The following is a 26,744-nucleotide window of genomic DNA, read 5'->3' on the forward strand; positions in this document are numbered from 1 at the left end:
CGGCCGGAGGAAGATAATTCGGGCCAAGCGCGAAATGTTTTCGCACTAATGTAGAAATAGTCAAAAAGTATTTGAAAAGAAATGGTGCCCACACAAAACACACACGTCCTTAATTTTAATGTACACTGCTTTCCTTTAACGCAGCAAGCATCACGCCACTTTTGGGGTATTGTGACTACGGTATAACTGATTGTGTAAAACCGGTAGTCGGTAAACATCAAACACATGTGTTTGACGAAGCCTAGAACACTGATGCACTACTAACAACAAATGTGTGTATTTCAAACAGGTCAAAATTTTGTCAAATATATATTTTTTGTAAAAAAATTCATTTTTTTAGTTGTTAGGTCAAAAAGTAATCGCCCTACTTACAGGGACGTGCAGTCAGGGGAGTAAGGTGAGGCAGTGCCGAAAAAAAACTGTGTCTCACCATCTAGGAACCTCACCGCACGTCACTGCCTACTTATGACCAACCGGTTCAACTGACTGTTACACAAAAGCTTTACATTTCAGTGGAAAATCGCTCGAGGCGATTTAACCACCTCAGAAAGTGTTAAGCAGAGATGGTAACAAGTCAAACTAGGACCTTCAAGGATTCGATTTGTCTTACTACCAGATTATTCTGCAAAAAATTTAACGAACTGAGGTTAAATAAAACGATTTTAACACACTAAAAAAACAGTTCAGCGAATTTTATCCGTCAAGTTTTTTGCTGTTGTTGTAGGTTATCGCAATAGGCCATCATTTGATTTTGTGCAGATATTTTTTAGAAGTTTGCAAAGCTTGCGTTAAGGCACATTACAATATTTTGTAAATTTCAGACATGTGTAAGTCTCAAACACGGCGGAATGATTATACCCCTTAAAGGTTTCAGGAACAAACTAGGATTTACTCTTTGCTTTGGTGTTGCAATTGGAATTTTGCTCAGCTACATAATCTATGTCGACAACTGCAGTTTCAATGCCCAGGTAAAAGTAAACACTGTTAATATATTAGTTAACCCGGTATATACTTGGGTATAGAGCAGTGGTTCCCAACCTGGAGGTCGCGACACGAAAGGGGTCGCAAGTGGTTGGCAGGGTCAGGGGTCGTCGTGTAATATTTGTTAACCAAAAAATTTGCGTGAAAAAACAAACAATATAAAATTATAAACTATTAATTTAGCATTCGAAGCAGCAAAAATAACCTCCAATCCACCTAATGTGTTGCTAGTTTTGAGAACTAGTCGTTTTTATAAAGCCGCATTTAGTATTGATTTCGATAAATGGCCGAAGAAGAGTTTCAGTTTAATGCAGCCTTTCTTAACCTGGGGTAAATTTAACGTGCTCGTTTTAGGGGTTAAATCCAAAGATATGTATTCAAGCTTTAAATATTCTGGTTCCGTTTTCTTCAACTAACCCTATGTGAAGCAGCTTCTCATACATATCAAATATAAAGGACCAAACCGACTTAACATGGTAAATCTGATATTAGTTGTGCATTATCTGCTACTTTATCAGACATTAAACAACTCGATTTTAAAAAAAGGTCAGCCATTGAATATAACTGATACAATTTGTTACTTTCGTGTTTTTAATAAATACGCACCACTTTTTATATTGGGGGTAAATCTAATGTTCATCTTTGTTTTAAGGGTAAATCATACAAAGAAGGTTAAGAACCCCTTGTCTAATTACCTTCTAGTAAAAAGAGTAGTGGCGATCATTCGACCACAACCGAATAAACTTTTTGCCACCCCCGTTAAAATATATGAATTAACATTTTCCCCACTCTTACGAGTTTACGGGAAGTCTATTTTTTATTTTTACGCCATAACTGCACAATAAATTATTGCTTGTTGGGATTAAAAAGTCTAATGACGCAAATATACCTTTAGGTTAGCCATAACTTTTAGTTACTTGTTCATGCGTTTAACGACTTCAACGTAACTCCTAACATTTTTGCTGAAACAATTTGTCTAGAATTTAACATTCAGGCTACCTAATTTTATATAATTGGTATATGATTTTTGTGTTATACACCAAAATTGGGGGATCGCGTAGATTTTTGCAAAGGGAAAAGAGAGTCGCGACAACAAAAAGTTTGCAGAGCACTTGTCTAGAGCAGGGATGGCGAACCTTTTTATCGCGAGGGTCACAAACACGGCCTTAACCTTTACAAAATGCCCAAGTGGGCCTTGTATTTAATTATATGCTAATTGTTATTGGGCGCGCGTATTTCAATTAAGTTCCAAATTCGAATTCCCACGAATATTAAAAACCTATATAATTACCAAATGCTGCAGCATTTTTATGGGATTACAGGAGTTTAGCAGATTTTCAAATTTTTTACTCTGCGAGCTCTTTATTTAACTAAAATATCGCCACCCTTAAGGTTCTACAACGATGAACAAAATTCTTTAAGTTGCCTGTTTTCTACTTTTCTGCACGCGTTTATTGAAGTCAGAGGCGTAGCCAGGGAAAACGGTTCGCTAGCATTGTTATTTGTGGTCGTTACGGCAGTCAATACAATGGCAAGCTAAACAAAAAAATCAAACTTTTTGCCCCCACCCCCCCAAATGTAGGCATACCTGTCACCACTAAAACACTTTTGCACGACGCAACTGATTTAAACAGTATAGTGCTATCTAACGAAGAATTGTTTCTTTTACATTTATTTTTTTCTGAAAATGATTGATAACATTTCGGTATTTCTAGAGAGAAAAGTCATTAAAAATATGTGGTGAGTCACCCGCGGGTCAGTGGTTCGCCATCCCTGGTCTAGACTCTGGAGCAGGGTTTCCCAAATTGTGGTCCGCGGACCAATGGTGGTCCGCGACGACTGCACAGGTGGTCCGTGCCGATATGACAAAAAATTAAAAAATTACACATATACGTTGTACAGCGGGGTCGACAATCTACGGCCCACGAATGTAATTTATCCAATCCGCAGCCTCTTTGACACACTAGACACGAGTCCACTTCTCGTTCTTTTTGACTATTTTAGCAACGTTAGTGCGAAACATTTTCGCGCTTTGCGTTAACGATCTTTATACATCAGGTTTGTTTACGTTATGATGTGATCAATTTGAACTAGATCAGCGCTTCTTGCGCTGTGAAGACTGACTGCCAAGTGCGTCGCGTACAAACGGAAAACGTATTCAAAAATATTGGACGTACATTTTTAATTTTTATTTTTGAAAGGTAATCAAAACTTGCAAGAAATTTGAAAGAAATGCCGTTATACCCCCCAAAAATCGCACTCGCTTCGCTCGCTAGGTGCGCCCGGACTTCAATCGGTTAACAAACACTGAACTAGATTAACCATTTTAAGGTTATCTCGTTTTCTCAAAGTGGTTTTATCACACTTTTCAATATGAATAACGACGTGTGGACTCTAACAAACGCATTTTGTCCCGCTTTGTGCCAACACTTTACTGCCTCCTTAAAAGTAACTAAACTTGTTTTTAAGTGCAAAAACATATCCGAAGCCCGCCTGATTCACAGTTGTTCTAAAATTTTAATAACATAATTCTTAGTTTACATTTTGTGCGACCCGCAGAGACCTCTTTCTGAGTTGGGTTTTAGACCGCGACTAGAAAAAGTTTGCCGACCCCTGTTGTACAGTATGCGTACGCTTTCGGAGATAATTAAATTGCCGCAGTTATTCACAACTTATTGATTTCGAAAGCTTTTGCTATCCAGTATCGTAAATCTTACTTGTTGCGCTTTAAATTTATGATGAATTGATGATTTAAGCAGAGGGAAGCAATCCCATTCGTCCCATTGATGTTGTCAGTTTTGTAAATATATAAAATTTTATTTTATTTATTTTTTGCTTTGTATTGCTGTCCGCGAAAAAACAGATTTACAAATAGTGGTCTGTAGTCTAAAAAAGTTTGGGAAACCCTGGTCTAGACTCTAGAGTATACCCAGTCCAAGAGCACCGTACCATGTTTTTTTAAGAATGAAAACAGGCATCAACAGTACTTTTATTCAAACAGGTTTATATCGGTAAAGATTCTTATGTCATATCGGCACTACAGAATACTTCGGCAAAGTCGTCTTCATTGGCCGCATACACTAAAAGCGTGAACAGCATATCAACGATTGCTACAGGCAACCTGACATCAAAGAAACCTTTCACTACTAGAATTAAGCCACCACAAGCACATTCTTTCAAAGAGGCAATGGCTATTCTCCACAAAGAAAGGGTGGCAACTTTAAAACGATCTTGCAGACACTCAGGTTTATATTTGAATGCAACTATGCCCAACCAAAGGTCTATCTACTTCGAGGAATACAAGGTAAATTAGCTAGCGGTAAAAACAAAACTATAAACCTTAAAATTACATTACATTTTATGCTAATATTACTGAGTAACTTGATGCCACATCGTGTGCATATCATATTTTAATCGGTGATAATCTTCAGATTATTAAGATGTTAGCGATGTACTTAAAGGGTTTTAGGCTAAGTAAAAGTTTGTACAAGCCTGATTCTGACCATTTAGGACTTAATATTCCGATTTAGACGGTGTTATACAACTATTAGGTGTTAGTGCTTTTTTGGTCGTATTCCGAACTGTGTTTTATTCCGACGTAGATGTAATGTTATTCTTAAGTGAGTCCCTGTAAGGATATATTGCATTTCGGCTGGTTTTAATTAAAACAGTGGCTCCTAACCCTTTTTTCTAACGAGTATAATTAACGTAGGAAATTCGGTATTTGTCTTTTACATATTAGTGAGAAAACTTAAATACAAAAGCAGACTCTTAATCGCACAAAGCGCGGCGAATCTTACATTTATTTAGTGCGCTAACTTTAGTTTAGAAAACATAAAGCAATGGGAACACATAAAAGTGCACATTCCCCGCGCACAATATACGCATTCATCCAACCGATTTTGACAAAAATGTTGTGAGAGGCATTGACATCACAGTTGTAAGGCTACACCACGTTGAAAGTTGTTAAAAATAATGCAATGCCGTATTGCAGAGCATTATGTATTTCAAACGGCAAAACAATCTCAACCTCGCGGCGCTAGCCTACCGACACATACAAAAGACCATCAACGAATGTAATAGAAATACTTGAAATAGGGGGGATAAAAAAACTTTGCTAATGTATTAGTTATATAAGTTTATAAATTGCAATATATATAGGTACATAATAATTTTTTGCCGTTACATTGCTGGTACAAAATATAGTTTGGGATAGGCATTGAATGGTACCCACACCCGAGCACAACATAGAATCTCCATTAATCGTATCAGATTTTTGTGAAAAAATGTAATTCAAAACTGTCGTGAAAGGTAGCTATAAATAAAAGGGTCTCAAACATCTAATAAGCTATTAAAAGTTAAAAGTTCCTAAACATGCAAATTGCACAATCATAACCTTAGTTTGAAGTTACTTAAATATATTGCATGAATGACTGTATTACAGGGTAGTCTAGACACCGTCCGTCAAGATATTTTTTTGTTTTTTCTGTCATAAACATTTGAACGTAATATCCAGTACATCATAAGATCAAAATCGTTTAAATAAGATCTAAATCTGTCGGAATAACGCCCAAATTTATCGGAATAACGCCTAAATTTATCGGAATAAGGCCTAAATTCATCAGAATAAGGCCTAAATTCATCGGAATAAGTCCGAAATTCACCAGAAGAATAGCCAAAATAGCGCCCGAACCGGTGGGTAGAGGGTATGGGACGATCAGGGGCCATCGGTTTGGCATCGGCCGTTTTGGTGACTACGTTTGGACGCCCTAATCCGACCGGCGCCGTCAGGGTGCCGCTGCTTTGGCACCAGATTTTTGGTCCTGTTTGGGGTTATTGGTGGGTAATGGGTGTGGTTAGAAAATGAGTTAGTGTTGAAATTATGAGGGGAGTTAGTGATGTACTTATAGGGGTGGGGGTTAGGGTTAGGTAAAGTTTTGTTTAGGCCTGATTTTGACTTTTTAGGTCCTATTCGGACGTATTTAGGACTCATTCTGATTTAGACGGTACTAATACCACAAGGTATTAGTCCTACTTTGACGTTATTCCGAAAGTGTTTTATTCTGACGTTGGTGTTGTTCTTATCTCGATCTTATGGCTGGAGTCTGTACTAACTATAGTTCTTCATAACGGTTAATAGTTCTTTTTCTAGCACAATAGGGTGTATGCTTCTATTAGTTCAGTGCATTGCGTGGACCGGGATGTACAAATTCTTCAGTACACGTATAAGTGTGTACTGTTCCAAAAATGTTGGTCAAAATCATTATAAAAGTCAAAATTATTTAGAAAATGCACTTTAGTAGTCCTGTGCTTGCGTTGACGCGTGTTTGTGCTAATCAAATATGCCCAATTTTCTTAAGGCTTCAATCTGCGACATTCAAAAATGCGGAACTACAAGCTGGCTGAACGCGATTCTCACTATTAAGGGATACTACACGGAGGAGGATTTTCTGCATTTTCGTATCGTCGGACAAAAAGCGCTCGACCAACTGGATGCCCTGCGATTTTCAGCCCGTGCTGAAACACGTGCTACGATGAATATTTGGAAAAACACGACAAAGGTGAAATGCTTGGAATTGTCAAACGACATGTAATTGTAAAAAATGAAACCCTAAGATTGTAAAATAATGCAATAGTCCAGTGGTTCCCAAAATGTGGGCAATGGCCCAGTAGTGGGCACCGAAACCATTTTCAGTGGTCCATGGAGCTATTTGAAAATCTTGTTATACAATTTGATTTACTTAGCATAGGCTATTTATCTACCAGAAGTCAGCAACGTATGGCCCGCCAATAAATATCATCCAACCCGCCATATATTGTACAAACTATAGGTACGAGACCATTTCCCATATTTTTTGGCTACTTTTGAACATACGTAAACGCAAAAAATCTGTGTCCGCTTCGCGCGAACCTTTTTCTCCATCACATATGCCTATATAAGTAAATCTCTTCGGACAAAAAGTATACTCTGAAACTATCAACAAAGAAAGTTTCATCAACTATTTTCGCGTTTCCAAAAAAAAAAAAATTATTACACGTTTTCCTTGTGGTCATGACGCCTTGTGGACTGCAATTTAACTATAACAAACCCATTTTTTATTTACCTGCAGTTCTTAATCAAAGTGCACTAACCTTCGCTAGTGGTGAGAAAAATAGAAAAAACAAAAAACTATTTATTTATAAAATAACGAATTAAAGAAACTATACTAACGCCTGGATGAGTCGGTTGATATATAGTCTCACTTATATTTGTTTATCGCTACGAACTTGGAACGGCAGTTCACTTTTTAAATTGTAATGGGTAGATGTATTTATTTAAAAAATGTACCGGAGGTAAAAAGTAATAATATTGACAGTGGTTATTTATCAAAAATTGTCCGACTATGTAAGCGTAAATTACAGACAAGCAGTTACGCTTTATATATACGACAGGTTGATATATCTTATTTGCATAATGGGCTAAGGGGCATAAAAAGAGGTTTGCGGCACATGGTGGGCAACTAACTGTTTCATAAAAAAATAAATAAAAAAATTTAAAATCACATAAAGGCCATAAAAAGTGAACTATCACCAGCTTGTTACGAAGTGATTCATCACAGATTTTAAATGACCCGCCTGTCTCTCTAGAAATAATAAAATTGATTAACCATTTTACTTCCTTAATTCGGGCGAATCCTTGGACAACTTTTCTATCCAAGTAACAGATGTGGTAAAAAATACACAGCAGGAAAGTTTCGTATTAAATTACCTTGTAATTAAAAAGCCACTGCATTTTTAAGGATTAATGTCTGATATGTAAAACAAGCCAATGTGTGATGTAATAATTTATTTTACAGTAAGATAGGTGTAGTAAGCGAAACCTTAAAATTTGCTGTGTTTGTTTGTATTTACATTTGGGCACAAGCTCCGATTAAAATCCTTTGATTTAATTTCGCTGAAAATCCCCATATTAACACAAACCAGAATTTTTAAGATAAACTTAAACAAATACGACAGCAAAAATAAATTTATAAATTGCGTTTACATTACAAGCCTAAATGAATTAAATTGGTTTATTGGGCAAATGTAACAAGCTACAAAACCTACAATATGCATAGTGCTCCTCTCTGTTACACTTTTAACAACAAAATGTATCCTAAAGACTTCCGATTAACACTAGGTACGCCTTCATGTTTTATTCCGATACCGATACCGTGTAATTTAAACAAAAAATTTCGCGACCCGATTTAATAAACCACATGACGTCTTTACTATGCCGACATAAGCATCTAATATATAAAATGGAAAAGTTTGTGAGTGGTCAGCATGTTCGCGTTTTAGGGAGAGGAACAGAGCAACCGTGGCTCATTTTGCTACCTCTTAAGCGAGTCTCCGGGCAAGTGGGAAAGATAGAAAGAAACTCGTGTGCTCCCAGACGGAAAAAAATTGTTTCTTTCTATGAGAGAAAGTCTCGCATCTCAAGCGAGCGCCGTCGCAAACCGGTCTTGGGTGAGCAATTTTTATACAATTTCAAAAACATCACACAACATTCGTTGCATGTTAACTTGAAAGGGCGGGCGTGCGACTTGCAAAACCTCTTGACGAAACGGGTTAAACGTTTTCACACATTTATAAGGCAATAACCTGCATGAAGTACATTGCATTAGTAAAAATAAAGTTTCATGTGGCAAAGTTCATACTTTATGGACGGGCATAACTCTCTAGCTAGATATTGCGAAAACCAAAGTGTCACCATTTTCAAAATTCACCATAGTTGACTTAATTTTGTGTTGTTTATTATGACTGTCAACTATATCTGCTTCAAACGTAGCCATGCAGTGCGGCGTCAGCGTTTTTCTTGCGGCAAATTATTACTTGCCGTAGTTGCCGATACCCTTCTCGTAATTATTTAGTGTTCGACAAATGCTGTTAGGCTAGCAACTAGTGTGTAATGCCAGGTACAACGGTTTTGCAATTTCCTTCAAGGGCGTTCAGTTGCAAAAGAAATATTTCTTCATAAAACGGGTAAAGTACGCTACAGGGTTATTCAAGGTCATTTTTAGGACAACATTCACCAGTTTATGCACAGCTTATTTAATAGCAATGCATTAATAAAACGAAAATCGAGAAATCATCTCGACGAATGTAGTGACATCTCTTGGCTCAGTACAAACATAGCCGAATATACAAAGACTTTAGGGGCGTCGAAGAACAAGATTTGTAAATGACTAACTAAGTTAATTGAAATTAAAATGACTTATGTGTACAATTTTTAAAAGTAAGTGCATTTATTCTTTGATTAATGGCTGTATTTGTTAATAACTTAAACAAGTAAAACGTGTAAATACGTTAAAAACAATGTGATAACATGTTAAACACAATGCTTGTTTTTTTATAAACAGGGGGGCCACGAGGGTTTAGAGCCTTTCAAAGGGGGCCACGAAGCATAAAAGGTTGAGAACAACTGCATTAGGTTAACCGATTTTAGACACACGATATGACATGATTTGAAATTTCCATTTAATGACGCGCAGTGCAAACGTTTAGGCATACGCAAATTTGTTATGACTTTTAAATAACTATGTCTGCATTATTTATGCCCCTTACGGATATTACGCTAACCGTTAAATTTTTGTGTATATGCTGATTACCACATTTATCTTCCATCCTCTTATCCTAACCGTGCAAAACTTTTTTTCAAGCGCAATTACCTGCGTGGAAAAAAAAATCAAATTAAGTGTATTGGCTTAACAAAAAATTGTTATGTTTCGAACTTAAGACTTTTATGTTTAAGAACACCTTGAAGTATGCTACCGCGCAAAATTAGGTATAGAGTTCGCAAAATATCGCAGTTATTACGGCGGTTTTAATAGTAACCATTTTTTAGTTTTAAACAAGATTTTACTTACGTTGAACGCAGAATAAAGGAATTACGTATTTGCTTGAATACCACGCAATGCGAACAATGGCTGCTACAACTTAAGTTTTTTTTACCTGAAAGATGTTTGACATTCTTACACGTTGGGTATTTAGTCGTTCCAAGTAAAAAAACAAGTTTAGGTCTGTTAGTGATTCCCGATCGATGTACATATCACGAAATGTCATTAAATTGAAGCCGATTAGGTTAGCGCTTACTAAAGCATCCCGAAAATGATGTGGCGCCGGAAGTTTTGCTAAAGTTGCAAGATTACCAATGTTAACCCCGCTGTGCGATTCTTTGTAAATTTTCCAAACAGTTCGTTAATCGTGCTTGATTTTTGTAAAATAGATTGTCGGATTATACGAAGTTCCAAAGTAAGGTTGATCGCTGTTCAGTAACAACTGTAAAACTAAAGTCAGTTATGTTTGTTAAATGCTTTCAGTTTGTATAGAAGCGCAGCTGAACTACGGGCTGTATATTGCCGTACAGTTTAAACAGTGCGACAGAATCGCTGTTTGGTTAGGTACTTTTAAACTATACCGTTTGTTTGGTAATTGCTCCTGTTTTGCTAAAGTTGTGAGATTATAGGTAGACCTATTACTGTTGCTGCTTTCATAAGGGCCGCATCCTACTTTAATTGCGAGAAAGTATTTACTCGACCCAGCCCTCTTTAACCACGCAAAATCCGGGCATTGCCCGAATGCACATGATATATCGCGCTTATTGCAAACGGCTGCATATTATTTTTCCAAGTAAAAATACCCTATTTAACCTGGGCAACGCCGGGTATTTCGTCTAGTAATAAATAAAATAAAACGTCCAAATAAAATTTTCCACGTTATTGCGTCCAATTTTACTTAAGCGTTAAGAAGTTTAGATACCTAAAGCATGAGCACAATATTTAAACGGTTGACGAAGATGTGCACGTTACTAAAGTAGTAAGGCCACCAAGACTGGCCGGCGGGCCATATGTTTTAACCCTTATTTGAAAAAATGTATGCAAACTCGTATACTACTGACCTACTAATGGGTAAAACAAGTTTAAAAATAATGGCAATAGTTATCCGTACTGAATCGTCAAAGTTTAAACTAAATCTAATTTTGAAAAAAAAATTGTTTACACAATGTCGTGTGAGGGTAAATGGCCTAACCACCAGTGATGTTTGTACCCAAATGAAATTTTGTCTAGTCTCAAGCGCTCGACAAAAATTTAACCAGGCATAGTTTCTGTGTTTAACATAGTGCAAAAACGCAATAAGTGCGGTATGTCAAGCTTGGCTCATTTATAGTTGTTTGTATTTTTATTTACATTTTTCTATGCTGTCCATTTTTATGAACCATTTTTTTTATTTTTGCTCGATGTTGCTTGGTCTGGAAATACTAAACAAGGCCCACCCAAGAGAATTATGAGGCGACCCAACAGTTTGGTCTCGATCCACTCGTTGGGAAACACCAGTTTGAGCACAACCTTTCAAAAATAATGAATATGAGGAGATTTTATTCAGTAGTCGAATGCTAAAACCATACTTACTGCTGATTAAACAAAGGCGCCTTTATTAACCTTCACTGAATTTAGCTGTTGTTTATCGTCTTCTTAAAATTTGTTTCAGATCATCATGGTAAGGAACCCTTTTGCACGTCTCGTCTCGGCGTATGACGCCAAATTGGCGGGGTCAACGTACGGCTTCTCGCAATACTACGCCAATATGTCTTATGAACTTAACAGAAAGTACCGCTCGAAGCGGTACAAGGGAGCCGATCGTCAGCGAAACGACACCACGGCCTCGTTCGAAGATTTTGTTAACCATTTGTTGGACATTGATAAGAAATATTACGACTCACATTGGGCACTTTACGAGTCAGTTTGCCAACCGTGTCTGTTCGATGTGGAAATTGTTGCCAAGCTTGAGACGATTGGGACCGACGTGGACTACATGCGGCAGAGACTAAACATAAGCGAAAAACACGCAGGGGTGTTTTTTCCTGGAGCATACGGACACACAGATGCCGAGAAAGTGCAAAGAATGTTTGCCTCGATTCCCAAAGAGAATGCCAAACGCCTTTATAAAATTTATAGGGTCGACTTTGACCGATTTGGTTATTCTAAACCTGATTGGCTAACTTAGTTATATTCCGATACAAACTGCGCTTGACAGTAACAAAGCCGTATACCTCGCCTGGTCGTTTTAATTGACACTGGAATACTGAAATTCAATTAATAAAGTACAACAAACCGTCCAGGACTTGGTTTCTCAATGTTTTTTCTCGCTTCTGCCAAATTCGTTTGATACAATGAAAGGATTTGGTGTTGTTTTGTTAACGTAAATATGTAATCAAAAGTATGTAGAACACGAAATCCATTCCATAAATTCCATTTTTTTATTTCAAGTAAAAAATACGCATATTAAAAAATTTGGTTGAAAACTAAAAATACATCAATTTTTACTACCTAATAACCACTCAAACAAAAAATACATCCAAGTTTGATGTTATCATGGGCGTTAATTAGGCTATAAAAACTAAACAGTGTATTTAGTGCCTTGTTGGTTACAAAACGCGTTTGACAATGTCATACGCCTAGCTCTACTATGCTTATAAGGGAAACATTCTCGTACTAAGTTGTAGTCAAGGAAGTTATATGCATCTTCGAAACTGATTTATAAAGTTAGAAAAAAAGCTTGCGCCAAGAAACCACCAACAATCCAAAGTAGAAGGGGTTTAATCTGAAATAAAAACAGTTATTGGTTAGCTTTAGAACTTTATTTATAATTTGTTTCTGTTCTAAACAAGCAAAAAATTTTAATAATTTGTCTAGTGAAATTGTCGCTTACTTTAAAGTTTTGCCTTTTTTTTATGTTTTTTACTTTGCAATCCAGCTGTTTACTTAAACTTCTTTAAAAATGGTCAACGATTTCTTCTTTTAAAACTTCTTTTAAAATAGGCAACCTATCTCGTATCGAAATGTCTTTTTTTTTAGTTAGTTCCATATTTTCGCACGAGTTTGTTAGAGCACAACATCTATTTTTATGATTATTATGTGTGATTTAACGTTCTGAAGTCCTCTAACAGTTAAAAGGTTATGCAGAAAAGAAAGCAAATATTCTTGTAGGAAGGGCGATTATTTTTTGATCAAATAAATTTTAGCCTAAAAATCATTTTTTAATAAAATGCAAAAAAGTGCGTTTATTGGGTTTGAATTTGGCAAAACTTTCAATTGAAACAAAATGGGCTTAGGCACATGAAAAGATTTGCATATTGTTAAAAACACCGGCTTGTTGTTCTAAATCAGACCTGGGCAACATACGGCTCGCGGGCCGGATCCGGCCCGCCAAGCAGTTTAATCCGGCCCGCGGCTCATTTTCAATCAAATACATAGGCTAAGCGAAAACCAGGGCAAGTTGACAGATCTTGTCAAGATCCCGTTAAATTCGATTTTTAGCCAGTTCTAAATGCTAAAACGGAAATTTTTTTCTCGCTTCGCGCGAATCTCTTCTGTTTTTCTCGTATGTTCCACGCGATTGTTTGGCAACGTTACAGACAAATAGCGTCCTCTGCTCAGTGGCACTCTCTCTAACGAAAGTTTAACAAACTTAGCCTAGTATTTAAAATATATATAAATATTAGGCTAAGTTTGTTAAACTTTGTAACACGTCGGTAACTTAAAGCTTTTAAAAAGAAAAAAACATGTAGGTAAGTTTTTCGTACAAAATTTTCACGTAATTTAATCGTAAGTTTTGGGTCAACGCGCCCCACAACTTAATAAACAATGCTTCACGAATGTCCTTCCTTAATAATGTCCTTCCTTAATAAACAATGCTTTACCATCTAAATCTAAATTAAAGTTTGCATTTTCAAACACATAGTCGCAAATTTTTCGCGCTTCACGCGACGTTTTGTGACCTTCTTTAAATCCGTCTTCAATTGTACATTTTCGCACAACTCTAAACGTACACCGAAAAGCCATTGCAGACTCACCGAATCTGTCGATCAATGATGCAAGCAGAGCAGACTAGAAAAACAACTAGCCTGCAGTGAGGTTCGAACTCACGACCTCCGGTCAAGCCGGGACCGTCGCTCTACCAACTGAGCTATGCAGGCTCAGAAGGGAACGAGTCGAGAAACAACCATACGCCAATGCTTGCTCAATCTGTTAGTACAAGCAGCTTCATAACGAAGGGGATCGCCAGTATCATATCATAATACAATGAAACATATGTACACACATATATGTGTGCTTACAACTGAGATCTAGCCCTTCTGAAGCTGCTTTTTGACCAACGATAACGGCTTACGTATTATTAGTACACCGAAAAGCCATTGCAGACTCACCGAATCTGTCGATCAATGATGCAAGCAGAGCAGACTAGAAAAACAACTAGCCTGCAGTGAGGTTCGAACTCACGACCTCCGGTCAAGCCGGGACCGTCGCTCTACGCTTCAGAAGGGCTAGATCTCAGTTGTAAGCACACATATATGTGTGTACATATGTTTCATTGTATTATGATATGATACTGGCGATCCCCTTCGTTATGAAGCTGCTTGTACTAACAGATTGAGCAAGCATTGGCGTATGGTTGTTTCTCGACTCGTTCCCTTCTGAGCCTGCATAGCTCAGTTGGTAGAGCGACGGTCCCGGCTTGACCGGAGGTCGTGAGTTCGAACCTCACTGCAGGCTAGTTGTTTTTCTAGTCTGCTCTGCTTGCATCATTGATCGACAGATTCGGTGAGTCTGCAATGGCTTTTCGGTGTACTAATAATACGTAAGCCGTTATCGTTGGTCAAAAAGCAGCTTCAGAAGGGCTAGATCTCAGTTGTAAGCACACATATATGTGTGTACATATGTTTCATCAACTCTAAACGTATTAACAAATTCATTGATTATGTTTTTACACCGTCAGAGTATAACGTCATATTGTATGTATTTTAGATCCTATATTTGACCCGGCCCGCCACAATATTTTAGGTTTCTCATGCGGCCCGCGGCTAAAAATAATTGCCCACCCCTGTTCTAAATGATCACAAAAGGACTTTATAGATTTTGTTATTAACGCGGCGAAATATGCTATATTATACATAGCGCCTTTTATATCAACGGAACTTGAAAAGTGACTAAAGACAATAAAGACAGATAAAAGTTTATTCAAAACGCTAAAATAATTCTATTCCCATAGAAGTTTGGGGTGGCCCTTGGCTCCGATTTGCCCAAATGCTTTTAACTAAACTGACGACCAGCAATTCGAGACTAATGACTGCCTGGTCTATAACATAAAAATCCTGTTAAAAAATAAATTTTAGACCTGTTTCAAAGTTTTAATTTTCGCATTAGGTGGACCCGCGTTTGTATCAACGTACGGCCTCCAATACTTGTATTTTCCTAACAAGTTATATCAAACGGCTGCAGGTTGAACACCCCTGCAATAAATTATGCAACAATCCCTGTCAGAAGTCAGAAGTTGTTACCTTTTTATAGGTACACCACTCGTGGATTGGGTTGTGGTAATAAGCACAGTGCTGGTAGTGCCGGTAGTGCTGGTAGTGCTGGTAGTGCTGGTAGTGCTGGTAGTGCTGGTAGTGCTGCTGTTGCTGCTACTGGTTGTAGTAGTCGTGGAAGTTGCGGTCTCATCACATTGTGATGCACCGTTGAATGGATATGGGTCACACTGCCAGCACGTGCCGGGGTACGGGGTGCCAGCTTGATAGTTACCGGAAAGATCAGTACCTGTAGAGAAGATTTGTATTTACTACTATACACTAAAAATATGACGTATGTGTCTGTGTTTTATTACATGAAATACTTTTATGCATGTTAATAAACAAAAATTAAAAAAAAAAAATTTTGGCTTACCCACTGGTACTATATTGATAGTCATCATCATACCGGCATCTTCGTGATTTAGAAGATGACAATGAATCACGACCTCACCAGTGAACTCATGAGCCGAGAAACGAGTCTGAGACCAAGTAAAGAAACATGCGTTACCAACGCAACCCTTGCATTGTGACGTAACAAAGTAACAACGCACGAATTTTTACTCGAGTTGTGTGACTGCGCATTTTCACTTTGGGTGTTCTTGTTTACGGAAGTTAGATTTTAAAACGAACAATTCGTAAACAATATAGTCACTTTAATCGGATTATTGAGTGAATAGGGTCGGTGACCAAACACTATCACAAAAATGTATGCTATTGGTTTTGTAATCTAATGTTCTTCAGTGATGTCATATTAATGTTAAACAAGAATCATCAAAAATTTCCACAATTGTGTTGTTTAGTATAACGTTGATGACGTCACTGTATAGAATAGGTCATACCGTAATATTAGCCAGCGGCGGCACAAGTATAACGTCAAGCCAAGTGCCTTCTGTGTAGTATCCCAAAGAACCGGCTCCGCCTTGGGCCGCTCGCGTTTCATGGCCAAGATATTGAAGGACATTTGCTTGGTCAACATTTGCGTTTTGATTTGCTTCAAATAAAAATAAAATAAAACTTATTGTGCCGCAATATCACCACACTAAAAGTTGCGGAGTGGGCCTAACCATATAGTAAACCCAACGATATATTAAGTGATGAATAAAACGACATCAACCATTGCAAATATTTACGACATATATAGTAATGCCTTTAAAGCATTTCTAAGTTATTAAAAATACGTTTTAAAAATATTGACTTTGAATTGCGATTTTTGAAAAAAAATTAGGGAAAATAATTTAATAATTGCGTTGAATTGAAGTATAACAATACGACCAGAATACTAAGTTAGTTTGACTTTTTCAAGTAAAATAAAAACACACGCAAGGCATAGCTCTTAAAACATTAACTTCCAGCAAAACTTTATATTAACACCAGCAAAACTTTATTTTGCTTAGGCGTATATTGCGAATAAAACTTTTACCCGAATAAGCTTCATGCTGGTAGAAACAACGTGTGTGATTTTGGCCGTAAAACACATAATTGTTTGGACCTCGAGTTGCCGCATATGGTCCGGTGTAGGGGTTGTAGCCAATCACCTATCAAACCAAGAAAACATAGATTTACATTTTTGATAAATTAAGTTTCTTACTCTTCGTCTTAATTTTTTTCCAAAACTATGGTTTCATGGAAAATCTAATTTAAAGCAGACCTTTAATACCACGAGTATTGGATTGAAGGCGGTTTCTTTTTGTCAGCAATTAAATAATTTAAAGAGCACTTAAGTCACCGTTTTTAATTGACTTGACTTATTTCTTTTAAGGAAAAATAAAAATGACGTACATTAATTTAAAAAAAATTTAATTAAAACACATTTCATAAAATAGGTTATTTAGCTTAATTTTTATATGAAAAAAATATAAAAGTTTTTGATGATTGCCACGCCTACCATTGCTTGCAGTGGAATTAAATGAACCAATTTTACTAGTAATTGGTTGCCAATGAGTTGACTTGACTCGCGTGGTATAACTTATGATTTGGACTGGAAAGACTACAATACTGGCAACTATCTATTAGCTGCAATAACAACTGGGCCGGTTTTAGCACGGGGAGTCAATGTGGAGGTTTCGCCCCAAAATAAAAATTTTTGGACCTGAAAATGGTTAATATGCATATGGATAGGATGGCCCGCGCTTGGATCGCTATTGACGAAAAACAGCTCCTGGATTGTTCCAACTTCAAGCTGAAACCTTTATAAACCATACGATGGATTGAAGAAAAGGCACCAACAGGTCAGTAGCATGACAAAAACGTTGAAACTCTTTGTAGAAATTTTCAAATAGTTTTTTATTGACCTAGATAGACATACACTTGTTGTGCGTGTTATAGATATAATTTACTAACAAAATATCATTTTCCGTTTTTGTTTTTTTTGTTGATATAATATAACTTTTGCCTTTTAAAGCTATATAATTTATTTGTGACTCGCAATTAATCGCATCATGTTTATTACGTATTGAATATAGTTTTTAAATTTCAGTCGAGTGTTGCATATCGTGCAGCAACGGGATTTTTATTACCTGTAGTCAGTTTGGCTGGAAAACTTTTTTCGATTCAGATTTGTGCCGGGACCTGCCTCGATCACAAATCGACCAGTCACTTGGGCATCAGTGTAACCTCGTAAATCCCCGACAAAGTCTGGTCGAGCAGGCAGGTCCGTGGGAATGGTGTCTGTCGAAGGGTTTCCACTTACTGTCAGAGTAAGGAGATGCCCTACGTAACTATCGATTTGTCCGGTTGAATCTCGTTCGCTGGCGATGCTCACCGACCTAAGCTAAATCAAAAGGCAAATAAAATCACGTTGATAAAATCATATTTAAACGTTTCAATTCCATCTCTTTAACTTGTTTAAGCCTAATAGTGATGTGATCGGACTGGATCGCGATACTTTTTGCCTAAAATATAGGGGATAAAATCTGAGGAATTTGACATCATTGAAACCTAAAATACCTGATAGGTTCCAGCCTGTTTGCACTTGACAATCCAATCGCACTTTGCCGACGGAACAAGCATTGTCTTTCCCAAGCGTGGTGTTATGGCAGTATCAAAATAAATGCCGTCCAACGATATTTGCTTCACTTCACACACTGAGTCGGCAACGGCATTTTGGCTGGTGTCTGTTATTTGCAACGCGAGAACGGCGCCACCTCCAGCATTTACCATTCTACAAAAATGCGTTAACCAGATGTAGAAGTTTTCTAGTAAAGTCACCAATACTAAAAACGGTGAAATTTAATTCAATATTCAATATACTTTGAATCAACATCCAAAGCGGTGTACCCAATTTCCTTAACGATACAGCAAAGTTAAGAGAGACGATTTGGCCAAGGTTAAATTGTTGGTCAAGTGAAGCATCCTAGGCTATGTAAGTTTAGCTTACCGGAATCGCTTCGATTGTCCTGTGGGTATGGCGAGAGTGGGCCACAATTGACCGTTAGTTGTATAGTGGTTTACATTAGCAACAAGCCATGTCTCCAAAGTGCCTCCGGTGGTGATAGTGTATTTTGCGTGTCTAGAATGCGAAAACGTGAAACAATTAAAAAGCATTGGGTTAAACTTTAAGAAAATAGCAACTGATGATTAAAACGCAAAATAATATTTTATGCATACAAGTGGCTATGCTTTGCGTTATATTTTACAATGCATAAAATGAACATGATTTACCTTCAAAATACGGTTACGTTTCCCTAAAAATTACAGAAGTTTTGCTTTGAAAACGCAACTTTAAGAGAACTCCGCGATGTTAGTTATTACCGCGCGACCTACACCCTTGTGCACATAAATTGAACAAAACGAGTTTTTCATTTGTTATAAGCTAAATCACATTTCAAGTCCAGAAAACAGTACGTATAGGCCTATATATATGACGTACTTGTCATGTTTATTGAATGCTTTAGTGTTATATCAGATGTTATTCGCATATAAAAAATGGTCATTCAAGCGCTGATTCAGGTATGATACAGGGACACGAAAATCCTGACTGACTGTTCAAACTTGGTGGATTCGATGCCAAACCGCGTTCAAATGGTGTTTGACGAATAAAGGAGTCATACCTGTTACTAATGTGTTCATTTGTGAGGGTTATACTATAAAATACCAAGTGAAATTCAAAATAATTCCTATTTTGTGCTTTTTCATTGCTTGTTTCAATTGATATGCACAAGGGTGTACACGGCCTCGTGTAAATTATTGTAGACATGTAGCGAATACGTTAGTGGTTTTATGCGTTTTTTACTCTAAATGGGTAAAACTTTGCTTTAGAAGTTGAAAATGAGTTGAAACAATACACACACAAAACGATTAGCACTTTGCTCGATGGTTGCTGAACCAAATGAAACTGAAACCGAAATCACGTAAAGCTGTGCTTTTCAACCTTTCAATTTTTCATCCGCCCTTTTTTATTTCGGAAAATTTCCATCCGCACGAAACAAGCAACTTTTGCATCCTTTAGTTTTATTTGTGAAATAACAATGAATGGTTTGTGTATTAAAACACCAGCTTATTTGATTACTGTATTACACATAATGATAAATAATTATGCCATTTTTATCCGCACATTTATCCGCACGACGTTTGTCATATGCATTACAATTTTTTTCACCGCTCAAGTGCGTATCAACCCACGGGTTGAAAAGCACTGACGTAAAGTATACACTAAATAGTTTTTGTATACTTTTCCTTTTAGTTTACTTGAAGAAACATAAGCGTGTCAAAATTAACACGCAAAATAACATTTAAAAATCGCGTATTTGTTAAATGTATTTTTAGAATTTTAAAAACGTGTTTAACCATAAGATTCACCTATTTATGTACTGACCTCTCTCTTTACATTTCTAACCTCTACAGCTAAACGGGCGTACGGATGTATTGCACTTTGGCCCAAACTGATGTATTGCACTTTGGCCTCTAACTCTTTGTTCTCATAAACAATACAATCAGTTGCGTAACTCAAGCCTACAAACGTAGGTCACCCCTGCTTTTAGAAACACTTGATATCACGTACCAGAAGTTTGCATCGTCTTCTATGTCATCCTGGATGGTTGCGAAAGCCGTGGGACCACCACCAGAGTATTGTAGCAGTGGCTGAAAGACAAGGCTGACTTCATGTTCGCAGTGGTCGGGACAAGACACTGCTTGAATATGAGCTGGTGTAACTGATGTAGCTGGATCTTCGACTATAATCATACCTGCCATTCCGCTGTGGACCTTAAATTAAAAACAGAATAAAAGTGTGGTCAACTAGTTAAATGTTGTTTCACTTTCGGTGCAATCCATGTTATCAACCAATCAGGAATCGGCATTTTCGCGAAACATATATACCACGTGAATGTTCATGGATATTCAATTGACATAGGTCAAATTCCAGAGCCTACTTTCGGTGGCTATGGTCATAATTGTGCAAACCTTGTTCTACAAAGAAACCCTATATTCACCTGGAAAAGGGTGGATCCGTGTAAATGAGGGTGATACCAGTAGGTCCCCGGTGGGTTGTTTACGTTGATCGAATATATATACGTAAAAGATTCTCCTGGATTGATATGTTCAAACACATTATCTTGAGGACTCTGTAAAATAATTACAAATATTTTTTTTTATTATATGTTAAATTACTAAAAATCAAATCTAACACCACGGTACTACTGTTATAGCCTAAACCCTAAACAGTTATTGTTTCTTTGCGTCAGTTAAATCGTTTTATAACCAAAGTTAAAGTCAATCAATTAGCAAAAATTAAGTCAAGTTTGAGCCCAAGTTATTGGAATCTAATTTAAAAGTTAAACGAGTGGTTCTCAACCTTTTATGATTCGTGGCCCCCTTTGAAAGGCTTCCAAACCTCGTGGCCCCCATGCTTTTAAAATATTTAGCATTGTTTCTACGTGTTTTTTTCTTGTTTTACTTCCATCAATTATTTTTAAAATTTACGTTAACTTATTAAGTCATCATTACAAAGCGTGATCCTGCCAAGGTATTTTTTATATTCGGCTCTGTTTTGTATTGAGCCATTCGAACGTTAGTACATTCGTCGAAATGATTTATGGTTTTTCGGTTATAATGAATTACTATTACCTGGCATAATCCAGCTTAATATTGGCCTAAATTGACCTTGAGTAACCTTACAACGCACCTTATGCATTTTACTATGGAATGTTTCTTTGGCAACTTAACGCCCCTTAAGGGAATTGCGAAATCTCTAAGTTAGGATCTCGCCCAACGGCATTTGGCGGACACTTGATAATTTATCGGCAATCAATCGACCTGCCGCGCAAAAAACGCTGACGCCACACTACATGGATATTGGATGGATACATAGTAATTACTTCGTCACAGCGACAGGCATTTATCCAAACTTGCCACTCACGTACGACATACGTACAATTGGGCGTAACTTTCTACGATAAACGAATTAAAAGGATTGACTCTTCTAGTGTTAAACAACTTTACTGACGCTTCAAAGAATGTTTTAGTAAAATGTGTTACAAAACGTTACAAAAAAGGTTACACTCATAATAAAAAACACAAAATTAGGTTAAATGCAGTCGAGTGGTGACATTTTGGTTTTGCAATACCTAGCTAGAGAGTTGTGCCCGTGGTTAGTAGCTTAGCCAGCCGAAATATGTGAGGGACGAAAATTTTGAACTTGTACTAGTAAGAGTATTCATTTAAAACAACGCTTCTGATGCAGAAAAAGACTTGACAGGCTAAGTAGGCAAACTATAACTTAATAACTTGACACTAAAACTGTTACCTCACAGCGATAAATCGACTTTATATAAAACATAAGCAAATAACTATTTACAACGAATCAGTAATGAAACTACGATTAAAAGTCCATTAGTGGCTTCCCGCCAGCGAGGCTCGTTATAACTTGATTGCATTGTGCAATGTATTAACTGCCGTATTGAACAGAAATAAATATGCTAGCAAATCGTTTTGCGCAGCAACTGACTGAGTTTTAACGCAATACAGTTGTATACTGCTCATAAATGCTACAAAACAAACAATTAGGAGTAAAATATTCATAATTTCTTTGACAGAAATAGCCCCTGTGTTCCCCTGGCTACGCCTATGACCGTGGCCCCCCAATTACCGCTCCGTGACCCCCAGGGGGACGAGGGCCACTGTTGAGAAACCCTCAGTTAAACTATTAAAATTTCTAAGCTTTACTTTAATAAGAAAATATTAGCAATCAAAAATGAAAAAAACAAACAAAAAAAAATGTTGTAGGCTATGTGTAAAACTTGAGGTAACATTCCAATTTTTTTAACAACAATTTAAAACAATTTTTAGAAGTCATTGGCCAAAAAACGTATATTCAGCCAAATCACCTTGCCCAAAAGTCTCTTTTAATGCTGTTTATCTGATCGTTGAAACAAATGGTTACCAGCTAACTTACATAATTTTATTGCTTTACATGCATTACGCTCGGAAGCGTACTCAAGTCACGTGTGTGTATTTCTTAACTTTAAAAATCGAAATTAAATTTAAAAATTAGTACAACTGACCTGATAGACCTAAAATACGTTCCTTTGAAAGACAACCTAAAGTGGTAGATTCTCGCTTTAAATAATACTCTTATATAGCTTGCATTACATATTCAACATAAGTTAATTTTATTATTTTGTAAATCAGTTTATCGAAACTTCTTTTCTGGGGTTTATGTGCTGTCGAAGAACTTACGGCACTGCTGATGTGAAGTCCGTGCGTGTGTAGGTTTGTGCTGTTGGGATATCGTTGCTGGTTGATTGCTTGTTCTTTTTGGGGAAGTGTGAGAGAGTTACTCTGTTGGATAGACACATTTGAGTTTTCAAATATAATACGTAATATGAGCTACACTTGGCTATACATTCGGGTAAACATATTTAATAAACCTTTCTGGCCACTTAGTATTTAATGGGGCTTTTTAAAAGTGATATGCTTTTTTTCTGACAGTATTAACCACCAACCTGTTGAATGAGCCTCTATGAAAACTCCTGTCCAGAGACATTCTTTTGTATTTTTGCACATTAGTATAAATAGATTAAATTAATATAGGCGTTTAACGTGAAGGTTTTTCAGAATTTTAAGTCGTATTGTTTAAAGAGACTGTTTTAAATTAGTTTATTTAAAGATTAAAATACACAAAGCACAAAAACAAATATCTCGCGTTTCTACTTATAATCTTAATGGTTTCTTATAGGCTAGTTATGTCGGCTAGAATAAAAGCTATTTGAACTTACCAAAGTAACTGTGACGGTATCGCCTTGTTTAACCCTCCAAACCGGCCCTCCTATATTCCCATTCCAGGTTCTTCGGTGTATAGTGAGCCATTCAATAACGATGTCGGCCATTCGCACATCGAAGTTAATGCTAAGACTACCGCTGTTTGAAACCTCCTCCGTTAACGGACTGAAAGTATCTCCTCCTACAACGTAAATTCGACAATTTTGCACAATGCTAATTGTAGGTATGCCAACCGCATTTCGCTACATGGTAAGCTACATACGATATAAAAGCTTTAGAAAATATTTTACCTGTGAATGCTGCTGGGTCGGTCATTGACTGCCCAAGAGACTCATAGAAAAGCTTGAACATAAGAAGGGTTATACAGATGGCCTTCATAATCTATTTTATATTTCCACCTGTAAAACAAATATTTCATAGCATAACATTCATAAATTTTGCAAAAATTAACTACAACTATAGAACAGAAACATCGTTTTGGATAAACTTTCCTTGATAAGGCGTATACAATTTTTGATTTGTTTTTCTTCAAACGGATTATACAACCTTTGATTAACATTAAAACACGAGCAAAAGGTGAGCCTCGAAAAATTATTTCTTGTACTGCTAAATTACCTGCCGCAACATTAAAATACAGTTTTTGGTTAATAAAATACTGTCACGGCAATTTTTCAGCGAAGAACTAAGACCATAACCAAGTTGTGAGAACAACACTCATTCTGTAGATTTAGTTAAAAAAATAACACATTTACAATTGGTTAATACGCTTGCTTGAATGGTGAGAATCGCAAATGAATGGGCTTCGTAAGTTTGACGGCAAAAAAGTAAATCTTTTTTGACGTTTTTTCTTAGTAATTTCTTGCCCCTAAAGCAATTAAAGGGTTCAAAATACCTTAAAGCAGCTCCCAATTTGATAAATGTATTTTAGTTTTACAACTTTAAACACTTATATAAAAGGTAATAAATGACAATTGCAATACCCCTTAATATAACTAAATTGCATAAATTTTATTTTACCAAATTTCAATTGAACAATAGACTAGTATTACATTGGTTACAATTCTTTAAAAGGCAAGAGGGATAAAACATTTGGTTAGATGAGATAGCTAGGTAATTTATTGTATTATTGTTTAGCACTTTAATTGTATTTAGGTGCCAGGAAAAAAAACAGTGTTCAGCACACCGGGCGCACAAACATTTTAAAGTATTTATCATTTAAAAGTATATACGCACCTTTCTTTTAAGCAGCTTACGGTACATTTAATAAAATACAAAGCTTTTTCCCTCGCGTGATTTATGGCAAAAACATGCAACTTCGTTTATCCGGACAAGTTGACTATACTTAAGGATTTAAAAACAAAGCGACATATATAGCCTAGCTACCTGCAGCTAATCGTAAAAAAATACCATGCCCATGTGACAAGCCTTCTATTGAGTAATGCGAAATATCCCTTACGCCATCTTACGTAACAACCGGTGTCGTCGTTATAAACAATAAAAAAACTCGCTTCTGTTTGCTCCAATGTTGTTATAGGTATCAAAACGGGTAAGGCGGCACCGCATTGTTGATGTGGAAGGTGACACCCTGAAAAGAATGAACGCTGAGTCACGCGTCAGCAAACGCTTTTGTCTCCGCCTAAAATACCTTTTCCAGAGCTACTGAAGGCCCGCTATACACCAACTAACTTTGACAACAGTGACCGATCCAGGGGGTTGGGGCATTCAAGTTTTTTAGAATAACGTCATAAAGTAACGTCAAAAACAATCAATCTTAAAAACACATTTTATTCTCGAACGAACTCGTGCGCAAATATGCAGCTAAAACCCGGCCTAATCGCGCACTGCGTATGTTTGTTTTAAATTGCTTTAATGAAAAGACATGTGATACATGGGGAAATTAAAAGAGATTTAAAAATTGCTAGAAAAATCGCCGTTCTGCCGAATAGATTTATGTAAAACGGAAAAAAGTTCGCGCGAACTCCAAAAAATAATAGTTATATGGTTGCAAGTATAGTTTCCGAGAAGTTATGTATCCTTCGTGGAGTAAGTAAGTATACACATATATTAATTTGATGCTGCCCATGTGATAACGTATAACTCGAAACTCTTTAATGCTATATTTTTACATAATCTCTTCACCAATTACAGTAATCCTGGTTTATGATTGTGTACCCTCAAAGTTTTAAATATTAACTTTTAATTGGATTTCATATGCTTAAAATAGATCGTTGCAAGAAAAAATAGGTCATATTTAAAATTCATTTGGCATATGGGCCAATTTATTGTCATATTTATCACGAAAACTTGATTACGGTAGTTTAATATAATAAGTTTAGTCTGTAGTAACAATTTCACGTCTAAAATCTATGAAATCAGACCTGGCCGGGAGAGGAAGAAGAATGTTTTGACATCTAGGTGGGATCAAAAATTTTTGTTTGGGGAACCATGGCAGTTACAGGAATGAAGTCACCAAGTTAAAACCTTTAATAAAAAAGAAAAAAAAAGTTGTGCTGAAAAAAAAAATTAAAGTTGTTTTTAGCGAAGTGCGCAAAAAGGAGATCAAACCCAGTCTAACCTCGCAAAGCGAAAAACATGCGGTTTCAACTGGCAAAACTTTTAAATAAGAGGAGATGTGACGCTTTAGTTTAGTTAAACAAAAAATGTCTATTGCTAGAAAAAACAGCGTTTATTATGTAATTTAACATAATTTGCACTTTAAATGTATTGATCCCACACGGCGATACGGGGATACGAACGTTTTTTGCGCACATTGTGCAAAACAAAAGCTACGCACCCTGTTGCACGCGGCACAACCTGTCATAACATAAATAGCGCCTTTTGGGATGAATTGATTTCTTAAAACGCTAAAAACATATCAAAAACGGAAAGAAGCTTGCGCGAACGCTAAAACATTTTGTATTAACAGAGTGAAATTAAAAAAAACATAGTTTTTGGGTGGCCATGGTCTAATGTACCCCGCCTGGATCCGCTGCTTATGGCATGACAAAGTAAACGTAATTAAACACTTATTTTTTTAAATACTAGATTGATTTGGTTGGGTCACTAGATTGATAGTGTTTCACATCCTGGTTTCATTCATTATGTGACCCAAAATTTCTTTTTTGGAAACATGTTGTTTTTGTCCGATGTTGAACAACACTGTATAGGCCTATAT

General features: G+C 36.7%; 2 protein-coding genes and 2 non-coding genes across 4 annotated transcripts; 2 read left to right on the forward strand and 2 right to left on the reverse strand.

Moving 5' to 3' along the window:
- The first annotated feature begins 847 nt into the window (after window positions 1-847).
- On the forward strand, window positions 848-12,821 carry LOC146145159 (carbohydrate sulfotransferase 10-like). Its single transcript, XM_083389490.1, has 4 exons — window positions 848-968; window positions 3,983-4,285; window positions 6,342-6,542; window positions 11,491-12,821. The coding sequence occupies exons 1-4, from the start codon at window positions 849-851 to the stop codon at window positions 12,004-12,006; spliced, it is 1,140 nt and encodes a 379-aa protein (XP_083245616.1). The 5' UTR covers window position 848; the 3' UTR covers window positions 12,007-12,821.
- On the reverse strand, window positions 12,247-24,906 carry LOC146145160 (uncharacterized). Its single transcript, XM_083389489.1, is given in 16 exon segments — window positions 12,247-12,603; window positions 15,341-15,402; window positions 15,448-15,599; window positions 15,726-15,831; window positions 16,192-16,343; window positions 16,773-16,887; window positions 17,442-17,538; window positions 17,869-18,122; window positions 18,299-18,512; window positions 18,729-18,860; window positions 20,352-20,554; window positions 20,782-20,913; window positions 23,027-23,128; window positions 23,566-23,750; window positions 23,860-23,967; window positions 24,803-24,906. Coding segments are annotated over 15 exon segments (2,052 nt in total). The 5' UTR covers window positions 23,948-23,967; window positions 24,803-24,906; the 3' UTR covers window positions 12,247-12,545.
- Trnaa-ggc (transfer RNA alanine (anticodon GGC)) lies at window positions 13,904-13,978 on the reverse strand. The gene has a single exon. It is a non-coding gene; the product is annotated as a tRNA-Ala (tRNA).
- Trnaa-ggc (transfer RNA alanine (anticodon GGC)) lies at window positions 14,481-14,555 on the forward strand. The gene has a single exon. It is a non-coding gene; the product is annotated as a tRNA-Ala (tRNA).
- Window positions 24,907-26,744: the final 1,838 nt, after the last annotated feature.

The sequence above is a fragment of the Ascidiella aspersa genome, chromosome 5 (genome assembly GCF_963924565.1).
Source record: "Ascidiella aspersa chromosome 5, kaAscAspe10.2, whole genome shotgun sequence".
NCBI lineage: Eukaryota > Metazoa > Chordata > Ascidiacea > Phlebobranchia > Ascidiidae > Ascidiella > Ascidiella aspersa.

Coding starts and splice junctions, on each gene's coding strand:
- LOC146145159 (XM_083389490.1), top strand. CDS start 849: ATGATTATACCCCTTAAAGGTTTCAGGAACAAACTAGGATTTACTCTT. Junction 969..3,982: donor ACTGCAGTTTCAATGCCCAG/GTAAAAGTAAAC, acceptor TTATTCAAACAG/GTTTATATCGGTAAAGATTC. Junction 4,286..6,341: donor TCTACTTCGAGGAATACAAG/GTAAATTAGCTA, acceptor AATTTTCTTAAG/GCTTCAATCTGCGACATTCA.